The following is a 22,691-nucleotide window of genomic DNA, read 5'->3' on the forward strand; positions in this document are numbered from 1 at the left end:
ACACTGATCACTGGGCTCTGCCTTGGCATCCAGTGCTCTGGCTGAAAAGCATCCTGAAGCTAAGCTGTAAAAACAAGTCAGCAATAAAATGGGAAAGGTGAGAAGCTCGATATCCAGCAGCATCCTGCATTACACAGCCTCTCAGACCTGCTGCAGAGAGCACTCCAGCAAAGTTATTCTGTTTTCATAAAAATCAGGTGCAATTCAAGAAGCTTTGGCCAGAAGGTTAAGATAGAAGCCACATGCCAAGGAATTCTGGAGCACAAATGTCACAGATTTTTATCTCTGAAGCAAAAGTAATGATTTAAACCCGAAAGGCAGAAAGGAGTGGAAGAAGGAAATCGTAGGGGTGAAACCTTGAGCACACTTGGTGGAGGTGAACGGAGATAAGAATCCCGATTCCCTAGAGGCAAACAGGGTTCTGCAAAAAGGGAATTTTACTGAGCAGAGGATGCCTAAAAAGGAAATGATTTTCCTCCTTTCATCAACAGAAAGATTGTTCCAGCGACAGAGTTACCATGGAAACCAATTTTGAGAATAACAAGAAAGCATTTATGGTACAGAGCTTATTTTAAAGGATGGTGAACCATCAGCATCCCATTCCCCTAACTGAACCGATAACCTGACCAGATGACCCACAGAAGTAAAACAACACATTTTAAAGTAGCATGGAATGGCAGTGCTAAATGTAACAGTCACAGCTTCCTATTGCTGTCCTTTTATGATCTTCAAAGCTATGAATATGGGGCTCAAAAGCTTCTCCCGGGACACAGCTTTAGCCAGGCTGAGTGGCACCACATCTCTCAGCATGCAAAAACCAGAGACAGGTGAGCACCTCTGTTCAAGGTAGTTCATGCAGGCTGTCATTTTCTTCTGTCATTCAGTTCTACTATGAATGAGCAGACTGAAAATTCAATTCAAGGGCACATGGGACTGGCTGAATCGAGGCGGGCAGCACTCCTGATGCCTTTACAGTCACAGATTTTGCTTATTCCTGTGGCTGTCACACAGACAGGGCAAACTGAGAAATGCCTGCTACCCAAGGTAGTGGAGGGAGGAGGGACCCCTAGGCTCTTTCTCCTGTTAAAATGTTGACTTCAGAGTAGAAGTCATGAGGCTTTTTCCTCCCACTCATCTTCAGTCTTTGGTCTGCTTTGCATTTACTTTATATTTTACTTTTATTGTTTCTCCTTGCACTATGAAGGCTGAGGGATAGGAGTCTGGCCACAGACTTGAAAAGAGAAATAAATGAACATGAGCTCTAAAATAAAGGGAATAAGGTTCTACTGGCACTGCCACAAATATTTTTCATGCAAGGCTATCAAGAGCTTTCCAGCTTTCCAGATAGGAGGCTGTTCTCTGCACCCAAGCAGCCAAGGAGCAGTATCTCTGCTCACAGCCACCCGCAGCACTGGAGAACAACCTCGCAGCCCCAACTCCTGGGCCAGTCTCTAACGGCTCAAGCCCAAGATAAGATGACACCTGTCAGGTGAAGCAAAGACAAGAGGCAAAGCCCAGGCTTGATGAGAAAATACATTCACTTAATCAGATCTGGATGCTTTTTGAAGTACTTGGAAATCAAGCAAGCTGAAAGGACTTCAATGCAGAAATGTTTCTTTTTCAAGAACACAGAACCTTCTGAGCAGAATCATTCTCTGCTGCCTTCCTGGCAAAACTTCTTTAATTTTGGGAAAAGCTAAGGCCACGTGTCCCACTCTCACTACTGTTGTTCATACAAGAGGTGACAGAACTGTGCAATTAGTATTGGCATGGTGTATGAAACTAAAGCCTCTGAAATACGTTACCTTGAAAAAAAATTACATGATAAAGCAGACAGTTTGACATCAAAGGATTTCTTTCAGTAACTCCATAATACACCTGCAAGCCTGGTTCTCAGAGTTTTTGTAAAACTGAACTGCAAATTATTGCTTGCACTATTGCATACTAGTTTATGATGCAAAAGCACTTTAATATTAGAGTATGACTATTAACCACTCACTTGCCAAGATAAGCATTTGTTGGGGTAAATTTGTCAAAAATAAAGCTGTCTAGAAGGGCAGAGAGGGGAACTGCCATCAAAGGTGGATCTAAGCATAGATCTTACTTGTGCTTTTTAAGCACTGTACTCTCCTCCCTCTGGCCCTGTTTCAGGATGGGGACACGCTAGGCAATAACAGTGACAGTAAAAAGCCAAAAAAACCTTGCAAAAACTCATTGCTATTGTTTTTTCTATCTAGTCCCTATCAAAAGCTGGAGGATGCAGCTGGGGAGTTGGTATAGGAAATCAAGTCAGGAATGAATGCTTTTCATTTATGGTTTTCTGATTTGGGAAGTTGGTTCAAACCAGAGTTCAGACAATGCCCACTCTGTTGACTCAAGACTGACGAGGGAAAAGTCTAAAAAGAACCAACAAATTTGACATTAAATTCCCTTTTTTCATTTCCCCATGTTCCTATCCAGTTATCAGTCAAATTTGCATAGCAGTAAAGGCTATTTAACAGAAAATTCTCTTAGTTTCAGTATAAGCATTGAAGAAGGAATAAGCATGAAAACACACAACCCCAAAATGCAGATTTTCGATCATGCCTACTTGAAAGAGTGAAGACATATTTCCTACCCAGACATGCATGGTTCTCTTAGGTTTGTACAATCCTCTAATGATTTAAACTGTTTATAACAAGGAAAGGGCTCCTAGATTTTTTTTTTGTTGAACACAAAGACAGCTTCAACAATGCGATATCCAATTTTGAACCTAACATTTTAAATTTGGAAGTTTTGATTGTGAATCTGTTTTCATTTTTACTACCCCAATCTAAGGTAACTTCTATAAACAGCTTGAAAGTACCAGAAAAAGTTGATGGATTACAAAGATGGATTTGAAGCTGCTTTGTTGAAAGCTTTGTTTGAAAAAAATTACTCATTTGCTGAGCCTCTGGATGGTAGTTACACCAAAAATGGAACACATCATCCAGGCTTCTCGCCTTTCACCAGATGATACAAAGACTGGTGTTCTGGAGCACTGACTATAACTTTCTCCAGCATCCCTTTCAGACAGGTACAGCATCAATGGCCACAGAAATAACAAACAGGTCTGCTGCAGAGCCTTGATTTTGGATTTTTTAATCCCCGATCTCAGGAGCTGACTGAATTTTAAAAACCTAGTGAAGAGGATATTGCCTAGTAATATTTCAGGAGAAAAAAAAGCCCACAGAAGAATATAGCTTATTATGATGATTAATTGGTGTCCATGCAAAAAAATTAATCAAAAAGCATTTCTGCCACTGGGAATATGTCTTTGACCAAGTACAGCATAACAATAAAAAAAAAATCTGATTAAATAGATAATTAATTTTTCTGAGAAACTGAAAACAAAGTATGAAAATTTGACTTTTTATCTTCCTTCAAAAATCCCCCAGAATGACAGGATCAGCCAGAAGCATTGTTTTGCATGGCTAGTAATGATAATGCAAGAAAGCATGTGACTGATTTTTTTACTCCTCTTTTTTTCTTAGCAGGAAGAGAGAGAATACATGACCATTTTTCTCACTGTAGAGTGCAAAAAATGAGAACTTTGGGTTTTTTTATCTCAACATAAAATTCCCATCTCCAGAGTGCCAGTGAGGTGCAGCCTGAAGGAAGGTGATATGATCAAAGGTGTCCAGGTAGAGTAGGAATCCCTGTAAGACATGGCTTCAGTATGCAGCCTTCTCAGGCCTTTTTCAATTCAAACACAACCTCTTCCATCACTGGCTTTCTATGGAAGCCATAATTTTAAACAGCTTTTCCTTTTGAGCTTCAGCAGCAGCGCAGCAGAAATTCATAATCTCACTTGAAAAAAGGTGCCCCTTGGATGGGTTACAGGACTTACTTCAGCAGTGGTTGCCAGACCAGTAAGGTTTTTTTGAAACAAAAGGATGGAGTATATTTTAAAATTAAGTTTTTCATATGGAAAGGCTCATCCATATACCAAATACTGGAAACGGAAAATTGCCCAGCAGGTTTTACTTAAAAACTGTTCTTTATAAAGGAAAATTTTTCTAACTAGGTTAGGTACGACCATCACACAGCATAAAAACTGTTCATTCATTTGTGAGGCGTTATAAAAGAGTCTGAAGTGACACTGAGAAGTTCAGTGGTGCTTGTGGTGGTGTTCACAGATCTTTCTGCTCCCTGGTCTTCTTGACATGCAACCTTCTGTGCATACAGTTTAAAGAGGCAAGTCTAACACAGAGATAGATGCTTCCCTTCTCGTATGCCTGTGCACTGGAAGGTGTGTGTGCTGACAGCAGTGTCAGCAGGAGGAGGAGTAAGACAGACAGCCATATGTACAGACGGCAGTGCTTCGCTTGCTCAGCCTACGTGGTCGCCACAAGCAGATCTAAAAGGGAAATGACAGTGGAGGGTGGAAAAAGCAAATGGGACGAGGAGAAAAAGAAGCTGAAGAGAAAGGCTATCCTTGCTGTGGAGGCAGACTCCTTGTGCACAAGAATACTTACACAGAACTGTGTCTAGCTGGCAGTTAGCTGCTGCCATCATGGAAGAACCCAGTCAGGTGTGTGACACCGAGGATTAGTCAAGGACATCATTTGTTGAAGTCACCTGTTCCTTCCCACTGAAAGGATGCACACACCATCCCATCTCAGCCCCAGCAATGCTGCCAGACCCTCACATAATATTCCATCACCATCTTTGACATCTTTCCTTCCTCCTCCCACCCCCAGCATGCTCTACCCCTTCTCAGAGTTCCAAAAGTGGTAGGTGGGAAAGGGAAAAGCCTGTATTTATCAGGCAGGCAGCCAAAGAGAAGAGATAAATTGTGAGCTTGTACCAGGGCCCCTCAGAGTAAACTTAGCTGAAATCACTGGGTAATTTAAGAACAGCAGGAGGGAAAAGGAGAAGATATACAACAGAGAAGTATGATCATACAAATCTCACCTGTAAAAGAAACAAGGAGATAAGCACCAACCAGATCACCTGACTGGTGGAAATATGCCTGAGTGACAGAAGAACTCTCTAAGGAGCTCTTGCATTGAAGTTCTTAGTCACCATCACAAACTACAAACTGGGTTTCTCTTCCCCTCATTGTCCCAAGAAGTTTCGGTTCCACCTCTGTCACGTGACAACAGCATCACTGTGCCATTTATGTCAGAGCCTGGATTTTCCCTTTTCATACACCCCCAAACAGCAATGACATTTTATATGATGCATTAATGAAAGGCTTAGCAACTGACTCGTGTCAAAACCTAAACCTTTGTGACTGTTAAATGCTAACACTCTGCAAGTACCATGAAGGGAGTCCTAGAGCTGATGCTTGGTGTGTACAGAGCATGTAGATGGCAAGATAAAAGACAAGGAAGAATGGGATGTTTCAGGGCAATCAGCAACTTTCTTTAAATAATTAAGGTTTCTTAGTAGATCAGGTAGACATAAATATTTTCTCCTGCATCTCTCTTACTTCACAGTGGCCAATCAATATGAGTCCCAAAGAACAGGCCTACCCAACACCTCAGCCTAGCACTGTAAAGATAATCTCCTTATGAGATTTTGAAAAGCTGGACCTGATACTGTTCCTGGTAGTGTTCAGAGCAACAGACTCTACAAAAACAGGTTTGATTTTCACTCGTTGCACTAGTAACTGCTTTAATTATAAACCTGAATTGTAGTAAGGGCCTGACCTCCTGGCTTAGCTAAAACAGTTGAAAACATTTACCTTACATGGGCAAAAAACCCTATAGGGCACAAGAAATAAAGAGAAAAGAGGAAGACATACACAAAATAGCTGTGACATAACCACAAGAATAACAGCAGAAGTAAGCACTTAAACTTCACTGTTTTCTTGTTAGATTCTTTAGAAATATTTCAGGTTCTATCTCAAGAAAACTGAAAATACAAATTGGGACAAAAAAATCAGCTTAAGTGTTTTAATTTTTGCTAAAGGCTAATAGCACAAAATTTCTCAGAAAGAAAATAATTTTAACTGTTACTGACTTTTAACTCAGTAGAAGACCAAAGTACCAGCTTCTCCTAAAAACTGAAGTGAACACACATCTCAAACCATACAATTCAATGTGGTTTCATATTGTGGGATTTAGTAGTCTGCTGCGCATTTTTAAGAAGAAAAGCTCCCAGAAGTGAGCAGATGCAGCAGGCTCAAAGTATCTTGGAATATACAAGATACACACAAATTGTCTCTTTTTCTCTCAGAAAGGATCTGGCTTTGCTTTTCCCCTTGAAATTCACCTATGCTAAAAATCCAGAATCACAAAACAGTAGCACAAAACAAATATATTCCACTAGAGGAGTGGAATAAGAATCAGTTTCTGGTAATGCATCACCTCTTCCGTTCTTCTCTTTCGCTGAGAAATTTCTGTTCTGACTGTTCTAAAATTGTGTCCTTACAGAAGCAGACATTCTCCCTCCAGGTTTACTAACCAACACCAGAAGACAGAACAAAAACTAAAGTGCAATGGTATATCTACGTCTGTTCTGTACCTGTAAAACAAACCCAAAACTCTAGAGAAAATTACATTACTGTTCAATTCCCTGCAATTGAACTACCTAAATTGTGTGTTCAAAACATAATGGCTGTGTTTAACATTTTTAAAGTCAGCTCATTCTGGCTGACTGTAGTATCTCTGGGCAAATCTACCTCAAAGTACAGTTACTTAGATGGTATTTATTATATTTAAAGGTTTTACTACAATCCACAATGCTCTTACCCTACAGACAGGAAGCCACAATATTGCAGTTAAACTTACATAGCTGGTCATCTTTGTTTCCCTCTTGAATTTGGAAAGTAGCCAAAGCAGTGAAGTCAATAAGGAACCCTCATCCCCACAGATACCAGAGGAAGTTTTGGTGCACGAGCTGCTACAGACCATAAATTACATGAGGCTCCTTGACAAGTAGAAGGTCAGCCACCGTGAAAGTGATTCTAACAGGCAAAAACCATTAGTAAGTTAATGTGCTCAACGCTCCTTCATACAAACAAGCCTCTTGAGACGTCATCATCTCTACTATATGGCAGATATGTGCTCTTGAACACAGATGTGCCAAGGAGCTTCTCAAACCTGTTAGGCGGTACAGAATAGTCACTCCAAATGCTTAGCAAAACTAAAAAAAGACTCACTTGAGAGAGATCTCCTAGAAAGAACCAAAAAAGCCTGCCTCTTTACTGCTTCACAGCACAAAATCCAAGAGCAACCCAAACACCCAAGCTACAGGTGCATCAGTAGTTCAGTTTGGCACCACAGGGAGCTGTGCTGACACCACCCCCTTCCTGGGGCAAAAGCCAGGCCTGCTCGGGAACTCTCCAACACTCAGCTCAGCACCACCTACTTCCCTTACACCTTTACCAGTCAGCAGCTGTACTCAAGGTTCAGTATTGGACATATTAAGAGTAGTCCTTCCCAACATATAAAAGGAATATTAGGAATAAAGTCCTTCCAAACACATACAACCATTGCAATTTTAAGCTTAATGACATCTTCCTATGTGCCAGGCATCCCATACATTTTCCTTAACCAATGGATAGCTTGCTATGCTATCTCTCTGAGAGGAAATCTTCCACCTGTTATCTTCCCAGTAACTTTGCTATCCTCATAGACATGAGATGACAGTAGCCAGGGGCATACCCGAAATCCTTGCATTTGAACATGTGCTGAACTGCTAGGAAACTTTTTAATTGGAAAAGTCACAGGAGACAGATTTCTGGGCACATTTCCAGATAAATGCCACATTTCAACAGTGCTTTATCATCAGGTGTTACATAAAAGGTGGACAGACACTTTTCAGTGATAGCTTGCAGCAGGCCCACCTACCTCCTGAAGGTAAAGCTTAAATCCTCCAGAGCTGTACAGCAGAAATGCCATCTTGCAACCCACAGCTGTGGAACACCAATCTCCACTGTCCACCTCTCTTGCTGCGCCCATGCACTGATCAGAACTAGAAACCAGAAGCTGATATGAAGTGAGGTGCTTTAGAAACTTCACTAAAAAAAAATGAGGTGTTCATAATCTGTTATTATTTTGGCTAGCTGCACTTTTAACCTGAAATTGAAAAATGTGCATAAACCCAAAAATGCTCAGTTTTTAACAGTAAATTGAATTCAGTCTCTCACATCCCAGATAAACATCCTAAATCTTGGTGCGCAGTGGTGTGAAGGGATGGGTGCTCTTTGCTCTCCCTTCTATACAGATACACCCTTGACCAGATCAGCTTTCTCAGCGTCAAATCCAATACATTTTCAGGAACAGATTCAGCTCTGTTGCACTAGTACTTTCCAACAACAAATATAATTCTGTCACTAAACTTACAAGCAGTTCTAGCAACACAATAAAAAATGACCAGAAACCAGACCTCAGCCTTTCTACTCACCTCCTTACTGTCTCACTGTTTCCCATTAATGGATTATGCCTCTTTTCTATTTCATTGGTGAGACGAGGGAAAAATTCATTTTACTCCATATTGTTCCCAGTTATTCCCACTCCAAAGCCTTCAACATGTTTAAACATGAATCCCTGGAGCTTCTAGCTCTTAGTACTTACTACTTCCAGTTAAGCAAAGGAAGAGTTAAATCCAGTCTCAAGACTCTCCAGACTTTGTAATAATTATTCCCTATAACCTCTGTCCATGCTGTCTCACAGAAGAAGGCATAACATTTACTATCTACAGACTACAAGAAAAGAAAGGACAACAAATATTTTTAGTATTTTATTAACCTCAACAAACCTAGTAAATTAAAGGGTGGTCACCTTTTCGGAGACGATTCACATTTTAATGGCAGCTATGAATATTTAACAAACTATGTACAACTATGTCAGCCATCAACTGAACACTAATCAATGTAATCCAAATCTTCTGGGATTCCAAAACCTTTATCTATTTTGCTCTCTTCAAATCCAAATTTACGCTTGGCCCAGGACTTTATTGAAAAGATGTTATCTGTAAACAGAATGAAAAATATTCATTTTGAGTATTTAGGAAAGCATGAATTATAGTCTCAGCTACAACAAAATCCTTCCATTTGCAGTATCTCTTGTCTGTATGAAAAAGGTACATAGTGGGGAACATCATTATCAAGTAGATTTAGAACAGAAAACATGAGGCTTTTGTTAATAACCTCCAAAAAAGAGGAAATCATTTACTTAGCACCGAATAAAAATATGTTATCTTTATCTTCTCTTGCTCCTCTTTTACAAGGAGACTGAAAGCTACGATTACAGTGTAAGCCTGCTATAGTGATGAGGTAAGTGTGAGTATGCATAGTAAGTATTTTATAGGTCCTTCTTCAACTAGACACCTACTATGTGACTGTCTACAGCTATAAAAATTGGATTTAAATTTACCATAAGGTCCTTTATAGTCCTGCGTGATTGTTCAGACACTGTATTTTTTCAAAGTTAAAAAAAAGACATTCAAGAAGCTTTATTTTAGTCGGGACTTCTCTTTTTAGCACCACATTACTTTAGCATATACATTTTGTTCAATTTAACATAATTTTTCACTGCAGCATTTACTGAAACTCATTACGTCATTTTTAACAACCATAAATTGCAGCATTCCTTAACAGAGGAAGTGTTCACTGTTTCTGCACAGCTTAGAGAGATTTTTTCTTTTCTTTACCCATCACACATTTGGTTTTAAAACTGTCTCTTCAAAAGAAAAATATGCTGCAGCATATAGCCAAATTGTCTAATTAAATAGCAAAGTACCTTCTACAGACTGAGGCACAGTTCCTTTACCTCATTCGAAGCCTTGAGAACAGCCTGTTACCAACAGCAGAAAGCCCTGACAACTCCCAGAATACATAATTTTATTCCCCCATATGCAGTAAACAACCCAGATATAAAATAATAGTCCAAAGACTATGACAATGATATCCTGCTGCACTTGGCACAACCAATGATAGCAAGCAGTCCATCAGTAGATCTATTCTAGACAAAAAAATATAAACAATATTCTAAATAATTCTTAAAAATCATAAGGGCATATAAATTGTTTTCTTTGCAAAATGAGAATGAATACAGCAAAGCTAAGCAACAACAGAAAATTGAGTTAAACTTCCACGTGAATATCATTACAGTAGCATTCCTTAAAACTATGCATCATTTTACCTGTCAAAACTGATCAATTAGTTTGAGAAACACCTACTTTGTATCAGCATCCTTCACATGGTAGCAGCAATAAGATTCCACAAAGCATTCTACTCTTTAGAAAGAGATGAACATTCAGAATAGACTTTCTGAATACCTGGGCATCACTACTTCCAGTCTCTATTGCTTTCCTCATCTTAAGAGATTTTAACTCATCCAAGGAAACAAGTTGCAGGATTTAACAAAGTGCACAAGACAGCACCAGAAGGACAAATCTGTTATGGCATATGAAGTATATTCAGTAACAAAACTGAGAAGATGTATTCTTTTTGTTGAATCATAATAGTTTTATAAGTAAAATAAATTTCTCTATATTTTTGTAAGTGAGGACTATCCTATGTCATATCCTAATCACATTTAAAGTTCTTAACACTGAGTAGGTCTTTTACTGAAATTGCTCTAGTGTGAAGCTGTGTCACTGCAATACACACCAGTCCATCTGTTGGCTGCCTCCTTGGCCACTTGGTTTGTTTGGCCTGAAACAGAGAAAAAAACCAACAACAATAAAAGCACACATCACAGTAAAATCATCACATAGTTTCAAGGCACAGAGACTAAAATTATATTGATGTCATTTTTATGGAACCACACAACGTAAAGAAGTTATTCTACTGCTTCCAAACACTTGTTTTACAAACACTTTTAGGTTTCAGCAAGCACAAAGCTAGGTTAAAGAAAAAGAGGAGCAAAGAGCATAAAAGATACCATATGAACTACTATAAATTTTAAAAGCATATTTTAAAATAAAATAACCCTAGTTTGGCTTGCCTAGGGGCTTAATTGTCTTCACCGAGATTTGAACTAGATACATGGCCTGAAGATATCAGAGGCAACAGAGATGGAAAATATTTCATAATCCTCTCTATACATAAGTAAACCATCACATGGGTATGCATGACTCTACACAGATAAGGAAAATGACAAGGCAGCAGTCTATCATATCAATCAAAAAGTTTATCATATAGCTCTGGAATGTCTCCACGGTTTTGAGAACCCCTCAATGAAATTAAGACAAAATAATGTTTCTGGCAATTAAACTTGGCTTATGTCCCTTAACACCATTCCAGAACTAAACACATAATAGTAAATTACCATTACTACAAGCAGGTTTTGTATAGTTTCCATGAGACAAAACAATCAAGAATAATTCCTCTTAGATCACCTTGCTCCCATTTAAGTAAGTACTGAATCAAATCAAGCAGGTTAGGCTGTAACGTGGGAATTTATCAGAACCATTCTGGTTCTCACGCCTACATGTAACTTACTTGTTCCCAGTCAGTCTTGTCAGTACTTGCATGATAATACTCATTTGAATGGTCAGCATGAAACTTGTCTCCAGGGTACTGAGATATGAATACATGATCAGGTACCCATTGTTATACACATTAGACTTTAAGGAAAATCAAATTATGTTGAAAAATTATTTTTTTCTAGCACACAGGAAGGGAAGTACTCATTATTCCAACCTTAATGCTCCTATAACTGATATGAAAACTGTTTACATTGGAATAATATACTATTTCAATATAGTTTCTAAAATTGGCCTACAATTAGAAAGTTTGAGCACAGCACGAAGAAAACCAAGAAAGATGAGCAAAAAACTGAGTGGGATAGAAAATGGCATTTTTGCTTACTTGCATGCACAGAAATTCAAGTTGTTCCTAGCCTGAGAGAGGTATTTTTTATTTCCTTTGCTGAGTGCTTGCTGCCATCCCCACTTGTTCAGTTCCACAACTTGCAGCACTGACAACAAACTTGTAAAGGCATTTGGAACAGTACTTAACCTAACCTTACTTAAAGTAAGTCTGCAGAGCAAGAGCTTCCACTCATCAAGACTTTAAATGTGTGACCTATGATATTTCCCTCAGCATTTTTCTAAAATTCTACTGTAGAACTTGACAGCTGTATTTGACTCCAAGTAATGAAGTTTGAAATGAAGTGGAGGAAAGTGGGATGGCATTGAACTTCATGGATCCTGAGCTGTGAAGTGATAGCATCCTGGTGGTGGGTGAGCCAACCTATTCCACAGCACCTGTGAGGTCTCAGCAGAAAGCTCAGCTTTGCTGGCAGCAATTAACCAGCGCAACAGTGGCAGCATGGTGCCCTCACCCTGCAAACACTGCTCATGTCTGCTAAAATATACATACATGATCATGAGTTCTGAAAATGTGACTTCACACCTCTGCCAAAGAAAAGGCTGAGGTGATGACAGACATAGGCTGGACAACAAGTGAGAATGGCAGTCACTGCCTATAACCACTTGTGGCTAGAAATGAAAACATGGCAGTGAGAGCAGGAAGCTATGATGGGGCAATACAGACAGACAGACAGACATATAATCCCCAGTGTCTCATGGCTACAGATGAACATTTAGCTATCTGAAGACAAGATTTAAGTCCCTTGGGATCAGTCTTAAGTCTTGCCTATGATTCCACTGCATGATCTTGTGTGCTATCTGCAACCAATACCATGCCTGGAAGAGGAACAAGAGACAGTCTTTGATAGTTATGGACCTGCATCTCCTGCCCCAGACTCCAGCCACATCTGCATCACTGCCAGCATCTTCCAGAGACCTTACAAGAACTGTCAGACATGAAGAACTCTGCACCTTCACTGCTTTCTGGAACTCTTTTATAGTTGCTTGTTGGGACTTTCACTGGTTGTACCATCTGTATGTATACATGCACGGAGGATGAGGGAAAGCAGGAGTAGTAAAGCAGGCACTCCCCAACACGTCCAACTTTATCTATGGGTGTAGCTAACTCCAAGTCATGCTACTTCTGATTGCTTGTTCTCTAGCTCCAGGGGATCACATAGCCAGGCTGGTTTTTAGACTGCACTGAAAAAGAAGCTCAAGATCTGAAGAGAGCATGGGAACTCAAAAATATACACTCCAAAACAGAATCAGGGCACCAACTGTGTGAAGCTGTAAAAAGGAGAAACTCAAACACAGCACTAAGGGCAGCTGGCTAATTGCCAAAACCATCACAACCATTGAGTCCCAAACTTGGCTGGAGTCCTTCTGATCTTCCTGCTCACCAGAGCTGCTCTAACTGAACTTGATTTTTGGCAACTACTAAATAGTACTCCAGTACTGAATCTGCAGAAGACAATGAAAGGCCAAATATGCAGCAGAGGTGAGCAACAGAGGAGGCAACGTCTTCCAGATGCTTCCAGATGCTCTCATTATCATTAGGCTCTAGTTACAGTCTGTATCTATACATCTGCATATAGGCTGACAATATATATGACTGCTGCCTGGAAGCTGCAAAACAATCCATTTGTTCTGGACATTACATATTTATTTCATCTATTTGTGTGACAATGAATCAATATACTTTCCCACTCCCATGTCTGCAGGATACAAGTCATTTATTTGGCTGAGGCACATACCTGTATCCTCTGCTGACTAATTTCAGGCACATTTGGCATTTTGTAAGAAAGAAAATGGAAGCTTGAATTTTTGTCTCCAAAACTGAACAAAAGCAACCACTGTATGTACAGTAATGCGAGGCCCAGAAGCAGCAAGACATGAAGTGCTGGTCTGTTATGTCAGCAAAACACAGCAGGAAATGTGCCCAAAACAGTGAAAGGCTACAGGACAGAGAGTTATTTTTACCAGTCCTCATGGAAGTTTTTTTCCCCTCAACCCCTAGTATCTCTGGAGAACTGCAGGGAACTCAAAAAGCCCAGATTCTGGGAGCTGAACAATTATCCCAAGCATATTGTGATTGTCCTTATCACAGTGACAATCCCCTTTACCCCCCACAGAGGAAAGCAAAGGTAAGGAAAGGAAGGTCCAGCCACAGTAAAAGTCTAAAAAGAAAATGAGGGTGGGTTAGAAACATGCTTTTCAATGTAGGTAAGTTGCATTCTACCAGTGACCTGTAGGTATTTTGGAGCAGGCCAGGAGACACAGGTGACAAAAGTGCACGTGGACAGCTGTCAGGGGTGCACCAAAAAGCTTCTAAAGCAAATGGACAGCACCTGGTCAGGAGTCAAGGCCAGCAGCACAGAACATCAGCACAGCAGTGTTTCTAACAAATCTCAACAGGCATTATATATTGACTCAAATCACTGTAGGCCCACAATGTTTCTGATCTGAGTCAGGAAGCCCCTACAGTCATTCTCAGCATATTGCAGAACTACAGCCTCCTCTTTCCTTCTTCCCCCAGATTCTCTCACTTTTTTCACTGGAACGGGGAGATGGCTGAAATTAAAAATCCTATTTGCATTCCAAAATTGAATGGCCAAAAGCTGTAGAAGTCTCAAATATTTCCACAGGGTAAAAATCAATGGTGATAGTAACAACCACCAGTTCCTCAGAAACATTTTCCAAATGTACTTTAGGTTCTTCCTAAACACGTTTTCAAGTCCCACACATATCATTACAGGAACACCAAGGATACAGTCATGGAACAGTTCTCAAATTCAGATTGTAAAGGCACCATATTAAAGTTCTGGTAGCTATAGTAAAAGAAACAAAACAATAAACCAATGGCCAGAACCAGCTCATCTGAGCACCTGAGCTGGGAGAAATGAACAAATAGCTGTAGCGTTCTTTGATCTCCTAGATCCTACTCTGGCATTTTCTGGATAACTTTAAGGACTTCTAGGTCCAGGAACCTCTACTTCTCTAGAATAACAAAAGCTAATTGTATTTATAAAGCTTACACACTTGAGTGCCAGTTTTGACCTACCACAACCAATACCACAAGAAAATGGTATAGACTTCCTCACTTAAAAGGCACATGACTGCAGAGGGAATTAGCACCTTCCCAAGGAGAGAGTCACCCATCAGCCTGTAGGGTGTTAGCAGATACATGCAAAATACAACTGCAGTCTTCAGCATGACACTCGAGTAATTTTACAGCATGGATCACAATTCCTCTGCGTGAAACACAGGGAACAGCTGCAACTGTTCTCAGGGACCAGGGAGGATTATTAGCCCAAAGATTCCCAATTTCTCTCGTGAAACTGGTCAGGGTAAATTAAGTGCATCAAGTGGATTTGAATTCCTGTAATAAATATGTATTCATTTAGACTGAATTCAAAGATGAAAAATGGCAGCTACCATAGGAACTGTATGTGAACTTGAACCTCCCATGACTCTGGATAACCCTCTGCAGAAGGCAGTGGATAATCACTCTCCTGCACATAGGCTGCCCTTACTTTCCAGAAACATTACCTTGCCATCACAACAGTGACAGACTTGTTTTCCTACTTCTCCTGGGGTAGCATCACTATAATATCCTATGACGCAGTTTCCAAAATTCTTTCCACTAATGAAAACATCACATGCAAATAAAGATCCCATCTCCAAAGGCCAGGGTAGAAGGTGAGCATAGAAATTATACACCTGTCATCCACAGAAAGTACAAAAGGTTATTGCCTAGTAATTCCTACCTACATGTCCATTCACAAACTGACACCACAGACTCTGATCAAGAGCCCATGGCTTGCCATTAGAGACTATTTATGGCAATGATGGGATGAAGTAGCTTCTTAAAGTCCATATTTCAGTACCCTTGAGAATAAGTAATCTACAACACTGTCAACAGGCTAAATTGCAATGTGGCAAGAAGAGCTTTACAAGAATGTTTTGTAACCCTGTACCAGGCAGATACCTCCACACTACTGGAAATCTTTATCCTCCCCCATGCTTCCCAAAGAGGCACTTCCTCTTATAAACAGAATAAAGAGCTGCCGTGTAGAAAAGTGAGAGCACATCAGAATTCTGTCAACTCCTTTGAATCCAAAATAACACATCACTCCTCCCCCATACTCCAGTATCCTACACAACACTTTTCCTCATGATGTTAATCAACAGGTCACAATGCTTCAGAATTCATTACTAAATTCAAGTCAATGTGTAAATATGACTTCTCATTTAAATAGCATCACAAACTCAACTTTTTATACTGACTTATTTTAGACTCTGAATAAAGTTTCAGTACTACAAATAAAAGCACTGACAGTTATGAATGCTACCTACTGATCTACAACTATTCTGAAAAGCATAGAACACAATATAAGCTATCTGAAATAGAAAAATACCCAAGAATACTGATATATGAATTAACAAAATCAGCATTTCTGCTGCAACACCACTGTATATATGCTTGAAAATGAACCTGAGCAAATAGATACCACAGTGCCAGTCTTGTCTACCTGGTGAGACATAGCAGTGCACAGTAAAGCTACTAAGAAGCTGATCCAGGTTGTGAGAATATGCTTTTAAAGGGTCTGCGATCTCTGTCAGTCTGTTTGAAAAAAGTGTCAAGTCTCATCAGCAAAACACTCCCTCTGTCCTGTATGAAAAGGTCACACTGTCAAATTTCATCAGTATGTACACACGGTCTCCTTGAAAAACGTCCAACAGAATTTGTCAGAATTGCTACCAAAATATTCCTCTATGCAAGACATGCTCTTGCACTTAAGTTTACTATATTCATGCACCTACAGAAAAAGACCATTTACCTTTCAAGTGCTGTACTCGAAAATCAAGCTGAAATCTTAGTTGCATAACTAAAATACATCAATTTTCATCCAAAGAGCAGAGGGAAGCAAAGAGCTTGCAAAACAGAAACAAGCATAACAACTTGATTCAGGGCTGATTCAGGGCTCCCTGACACCACTCTGTTTTTCTTGCACTGGACAACTCTTCCTTCCCCACTTCATTCACTAATAAATGCCACACCTTCAGCACAGCTAAAGGAACTTGCACACTTCTGAGCTGCTGAACTGTATTTCGCAAGGAGGCCCATCCCAGGGCACCATGGTTTTTGGCCAGATGTGGATTTCAATCTGCTGTGACCTCACGTGTCACAGATGTTGTACAGAAGAGTCAGGAAGGCATCGCAAGAGGGTCTCTGGTCTCTGTCACCACAACTCAAGGCATGTTCAACTTTTCCTATGCCATTTCTGAGGTATCTGTTGCCTGTTTTTAAGGTTTCCAATTTCCTGGCCCTACAATTTAAGGCTATTACTTTTTGCCATCTTCTCCATGAACCTGAGTAACAGGCCTTTTCTTTTCTTGAGTAGATACAGATATGCAAAACTCACTAGGATCCATCTTCTTTTGAGCCCTATTTTTGTAAAGTTTTTTTGTCTCTTAGAATGTGATCGCTCAAGGTCCTTTTGCTCTACTCTGAGCACTTAGTTACATGAATATATGAATGCTTTGAAATAAATTAGATTATATCCAGGTAGGATATCCAACACTGACACTATGTTACAGCTGAAGCCATGCTAAACCCTTTAGCGCCACACTTTCTGCCTTGAGCAGAAAGATTATTTCATACATCTCATTGTGGGTTACATCACTGCTTTTGTATCTTAGTGTAGGGGTTTTTCTTGGCACAACAAAAATTCTTATATTAAACTCTGACATATCTTTTCAAATCCTCCCAACTTAACCAAGTGCCTCAGATCATTTGTGTAGCACAATATCCTTGAACACAGGTAACAATCTTGCACTTGCCACTACCAAATGCTACCCATTGTTTATTAGATCATCTTTGCAGTTTATCATGATCATTTTGAAATTGCACTCTGTCCTTTGTCCATGAAGTCTCTCCTAGTGTCATCATCTGCAAATATAACAAAAAAGCATCTTCTGTTGTGTTAGCCAGATCATTAATATAAACACTGAGTAGATGCAAATACATGACAGACCACATTACAGAGCTTCATCAACTCCACCTCCTTTTCTGATACTGAATTGCTCACATATTGCAAAGTAGTTTGAGATTTCACACTACTGCTGTTTCATCAGGATTATATTTCCCTACCTTCCTTAAAACAGTGTCATGCAAAACTGAGTCAAAACACCAAAGACAAACTTCCCCCAATCTACAAAGATCTCATACAGCGGCAGAGAGAAAACTTCTGTGTTGTTCTAGGTGTTTCCAAATTGGTTTTCGGTTCTGAATTTTTGTCTGATATCCTGCTCTTTTCAGTGAAGCTAGCTCATATGACATTAAAGTGAGAAGGGAAGAAAAACCATTGGAAATACTGTCAAATGTGCCAACATTAGACTTGTACTTACTCAACCTGCCCTGCAAAATCTTCAGGTAAATGGCACAGAACAAGGTATCTATATTAGGAATATACAGTCATTATCCAGAAAAACCCATAATGAAAACATAACATACCATCCCATAAAATATGGGAGATATTTTAACATAAAAGATTAGCAAGATATTACTTTAAGCAAGGCCAGGGAAGACCTCAATTTAACAGTCTTGCATGTTAGTAGTAAAGACAATGAACTAAAATCCACAATATCCTTCCTGACCTAATTTTGCATGTGAAAGTCATGAAAAGATATAGACCAATACATTCCTTCAAATATCACCATAACTATATCAAAATTATCTGAATGAGTGCTACCATACACAACGAACTTAGCAGATCTAACCGTGGAAGACAGAAGCAAAGTACTTACTCCACAAAAGCCTTTTTGTTTCATATATAAATGGATCTATAGGTTAGATCCTTTCATCAGGGCACTCCTAAATACAAGAGTGACATAAATGAAGCCATAAGCCAATTCACTCCTAAATAAAAGAGTGTCATAAATGTAGCCATAAGTAGCCATTTTCCACATAACAAATTTTTAATGAAGTGTCTATCATTTCCATGCAGCTCAACAGCTTTTGCCATAAGGATTTAGCGGTAGAGACAATAAAGCTATTCCCATATACTTCACCTATGAGTCTCTCACTTTAACTACTTTTTCTGTCATTCCAATATAAACAAATAAGAAACAAAATACAGAAAAAAGAACAAAAACCTGTCTTGTGTGTTCTCATGAGTGTTCTCATTTGATTTAAAGAAAAAGCAACCTTCCAGAGTGGCAAATTCATTTAAGCAGGGTGTTTGCTACATATATTATCTAAAGATTTGGTCCTCCAACTGCCTTCTTTCTCAGTGTCCAAGAAAACCCCAATGACAAAAAATAGCTTTTTGCTTAACTAGCTAAAATGAAGCTTCATTTTAAAGCAAGTGGGCTTAAGTTGACACTCCCTAAGAATAGTCTGGCTAGAATGTGTCTGAGGTATAAAACACAAGTATGCATGAGTCTAAATATTTAGGACAATTTCTCATTGCAGAGTAACCTCTTATCTGAAGACCTAACTCAGAGACAGAAATTCTCTGAAATGCAGAGAATAAAGGCCTTTTGCTGAAAGCCAAATGACCCTTCTGGAGTTAAGCTTTCCAGCTTCAGCCAAAAGCCCCACATTTTACTTTAAGCTTTGTGCCTTAGGTATGTATGGACAGATACTTCTTAATTTGCCCAGTTTGATCTGGTGGCTCTTCACTCATTATTCTTCATGGCTGTTATATTTTCCTTTTTTTCTAAGTGCCAAAAGCTGCTCACTCATTTACATAGTCCTGTTGCTACCTCATTCAAGTTTTTTCAAATCCATTTTCTAACAGTTCAGTTCATTGCAGAGTTCATTAAAATCCCCTATGAAAACTCATCACCTGTTCCTAGTTGGTCAGAAGATCTCTGGTTGCTCTTCAGACTACCACACGACAGACAATTCTGTGAGGTACATGACAAATGACCACATGTATGAAAGTCTTGTGAAGAAGACAATGAAAGACTTCTTCAGATTTGCTGGATGGAAAGAGAGATTTCAAAGACCTCAGGAGAGTCCATCACAAGATACAGGCATCTACATCATCAGTTCCTAACTTGAGCTGACAACTTATCACTGCTGAACTTCAGCACTGGAACGAAGGGCCAAGGTGAGAACTCTGTAACTTGCTTTTGTCAGGGAAGGTCCTTAAGCCATTACATTACAGCCTCTGGTAATCACAGCCAGATTCTGCTTAGTAAGTGTTTCCTTAGTCAAAGGATCAGCCTTTTCAATATCTGAAATGCAAGCAAGCCTCCTTTGATTTTTAAGTTAAAAAAAAAAACAGAAGGGCTGAAGATAAAGGAGCAGATACTCTGCTCAAACTGGCAATTCCATCCAGTTTCTTATGATTACCAAAGAAACTTGGATCAGTAATCCAAGTACACATTTGTAACTCCATTCATTAAGTACCCGGTTCCTTTTCTCAACTTTACTTAACAGCTAAAATTTTAGCATTACTGTATGAAACTATGTTTACATTCAAGTACATTTATTATTCCTCATTCTTTCTAGAAACTAAGTTATGTTTACTTTTTATAAGATTGATTTATCTTTTAATGTAGTTTTTGAACAGGTAATTTAATTTGTCAACCTTCCAAATGAATGACAAGCCATTCCAAGAACAGTATAGGGAGCAGGAGAAACAAAACAAAATTCTTAGTTTGTTGAGAACAGTAGAGTAAACATGTCCTTTTGTTACTGGTGCACATCTATATATATTCTGGTACTCCATGATGAAGGTGGAAAAAAGGCGTGGCTGTGTGAGCTGTGTAGTTTTGTTTTGATTAGTAGCAGATAGCCTGCAAGTTACATATATGAACATCCATTGTCTACTTCCTGTCATATTCTCACCCAGATTCTCTGGAGATCACCATATTAAATATACAATACTCTGTAAGATGAGACTCACTAAAAAAAGGAGTTCTTGCTTTTATAGCTATTATTTTTCTATGTACTTTTAAGCAAGTGTCTGATTCACTCCAAAGAAAGCTTACTTTAACCCACTAGGACTAACCTAAGTGTGAGTGAAGACACAAATTCAACATCAGCAGAATGACTAATTTCCAACTGCAGACCTTTGTTAATGGCATTGCTGCACAAACTGTAAAAAGCACAGCTTGTCTCTCAGATGCCAGGTGCATATTTCATGGTCAGTAGCTAGGAAATATCCTCCTAATTGCAAACTGAACATACTGCATCTAAAGGTGATTAAAAACCATTTTCTCTAAAGGCTTCATCTGTACACTATTGATCCTGGTGGCACCTAGGCTTAAAATTATTTGTAGACTTCCACATTTCCAAGTGGAAACATTAAACTTTTAAAAATAAATACTTAATAGTTTATTAGCTGATATTGCTGACGAGGCTTTTTAGTTTAAACCACCTTTTTGATATAATTTCCAAACAACGATCCATCTTTGAACAACAATGCATTAAACCATTTGTAAATTATTGGCATTCTGACACATTTTGAGTAAAACTGATGCAACTCATTTTATAGTCTCTCCATTAGCCAGGATAGTCCAATCTTCATTTCATTTCTTCACTACTGTTTCTCTTCTGGGAACAGGAACTATTCCCAGCATTAGTAAGAATGTCCCAAAGAATCTAACTCTTGGTACTAAAGACTTTGTAACATGAAGTACATCTGCATATGCAACATATTTTCAAATTGATTTGAACACAAGAGAATAGCTGGGTGCATCAACAAAAAAACTGACCCCCGAAAAACCAACCCCCAAACTATGCACTCAAAAAATACAGTAGCTAAATAAAGATTAACTTTTCTGCATTCACCTTTCAGATATTAAGATGAATGAAAAAACAGAACGATACAGAACTATTTTCTCATACTGTCTATATACCCTGACAATTCCTCAGTTTGTCAAGCTAAAATTTTCTTTGTTTAGAAACATCAGAATTAGAAATTTTTGAAGGACCTAAAAGGAAAAAAAAAAGACATTTTCAAATATGTATTACATGTAACATGACATTTTCATGGTATTCAGTAAAGTCTGGATGTCTTACCAAAATTTATTTTCACAGAATCATATAAGTAGTAGTTTTAGAAAATAACCTGAACTGGACTGGAAGTGATACCTCTCGAGACCACGCATTCAGAGAGTCAAAAGAATAACTATGTGTATATTTGTAGTTTAAAATCATGTCCATTTGAACCACTTGTCTCTCTTGTTCCAGGATATAAAATAAACATAGAGAGCTACAGTAAAAAGGTTGACACCAAAATTGCTACATGTGTTGTATCTGGTAGTTTGCTAATTTTTGAGAAAACAAGTTTGCCTAGACATGTTCAGATCACTGTTTTAAAGGTAAAAGCCTAAGACATAAAAGTTATCAGTAACTAGACATTCTAAAAACATGCTAAATCAAAAAGGAATGCTGACAGGCAAGATCCCAGACCGCATAAATATTAGCAATCATACCACACAGAAGTCACTGCAGTCAGTATGTAACTATTCCTGAGAGAGCTGCCCTATCCAAAGGCACACAGTAACAAAGAATGGCTGTAAAAAAAGAATTGTGTAAAAAAAAGCAAAGGCCTAACAATGTTTTAATAATTTTAATTCCTCTTATTACAGTAAAAGAACAAGAAGTTTGAAATTCTAGAAATGTTTATTTTACAGTGAGCACTGAAAGTGTTTAGCTGTTTCCAATTACAAGCTGACCAGCAACTCGGAGGAAAGTCCCTACCATTTATACACTTATGTTGCCAGACAAATTTTTCTATAAAATTAATTATGAGAAAAATTTTAGTAGCTCCCTAACACCTCTCTCTGGCAGGCAAAAAGAATTAAACCTATGCAGCAGGGTAATCTTGATATTAGGTGGAGCTTTTTCTGTTGACTTTATGAAAATCTGCATAAAT

The 22,691-nt window shown here is 38.8% G+C and overlaps 1 protein-coding gene across 1 annotated transcript in view; it reads right to left on the reverse strand.

Annotated features, from left to right (window-relative positions):
• Positions 1–8,699: 8,699 nt before the first annotated feature.
• MND1 (meiotic nuclear divisions 1) overlaps positions 8,700–22,691 on the reverse strand; it is a 39,116-nt gene continuing 25,124 nt past the window's right edge. The window contains exons 6-7 of the mRNA XM_005415591.2: positions 10,586–10,630; positions 8,700–8,943 (exon numbers count right to left, since the gene is read on the reverse strand). Of these exons, the coding sequence (XP_005415648.1) occupies positions 8,837–8,943; positions 10,586–10,630 (152 nt within the window). The 3' untranslated portion in view covers positions 8,700–8,836. The remainder of the gene's footprint in view (positions 8,944–10,585; positions 10,631–22,691) is intronic.

This window comes from Geospiza fortis, unplaced genomic scaffold, assembly GCF_000277835.1.
Source record: "Geospiza fortis unplaced genomic scaffold, GeoFor_1.0 scaffold40, whole genome shotgun sequence".
NCBI lineage: Eukaryota > Metazoa > Chordata > Aves > Passeriformes > Thraupidae > Geospiza > Geospiza fortis.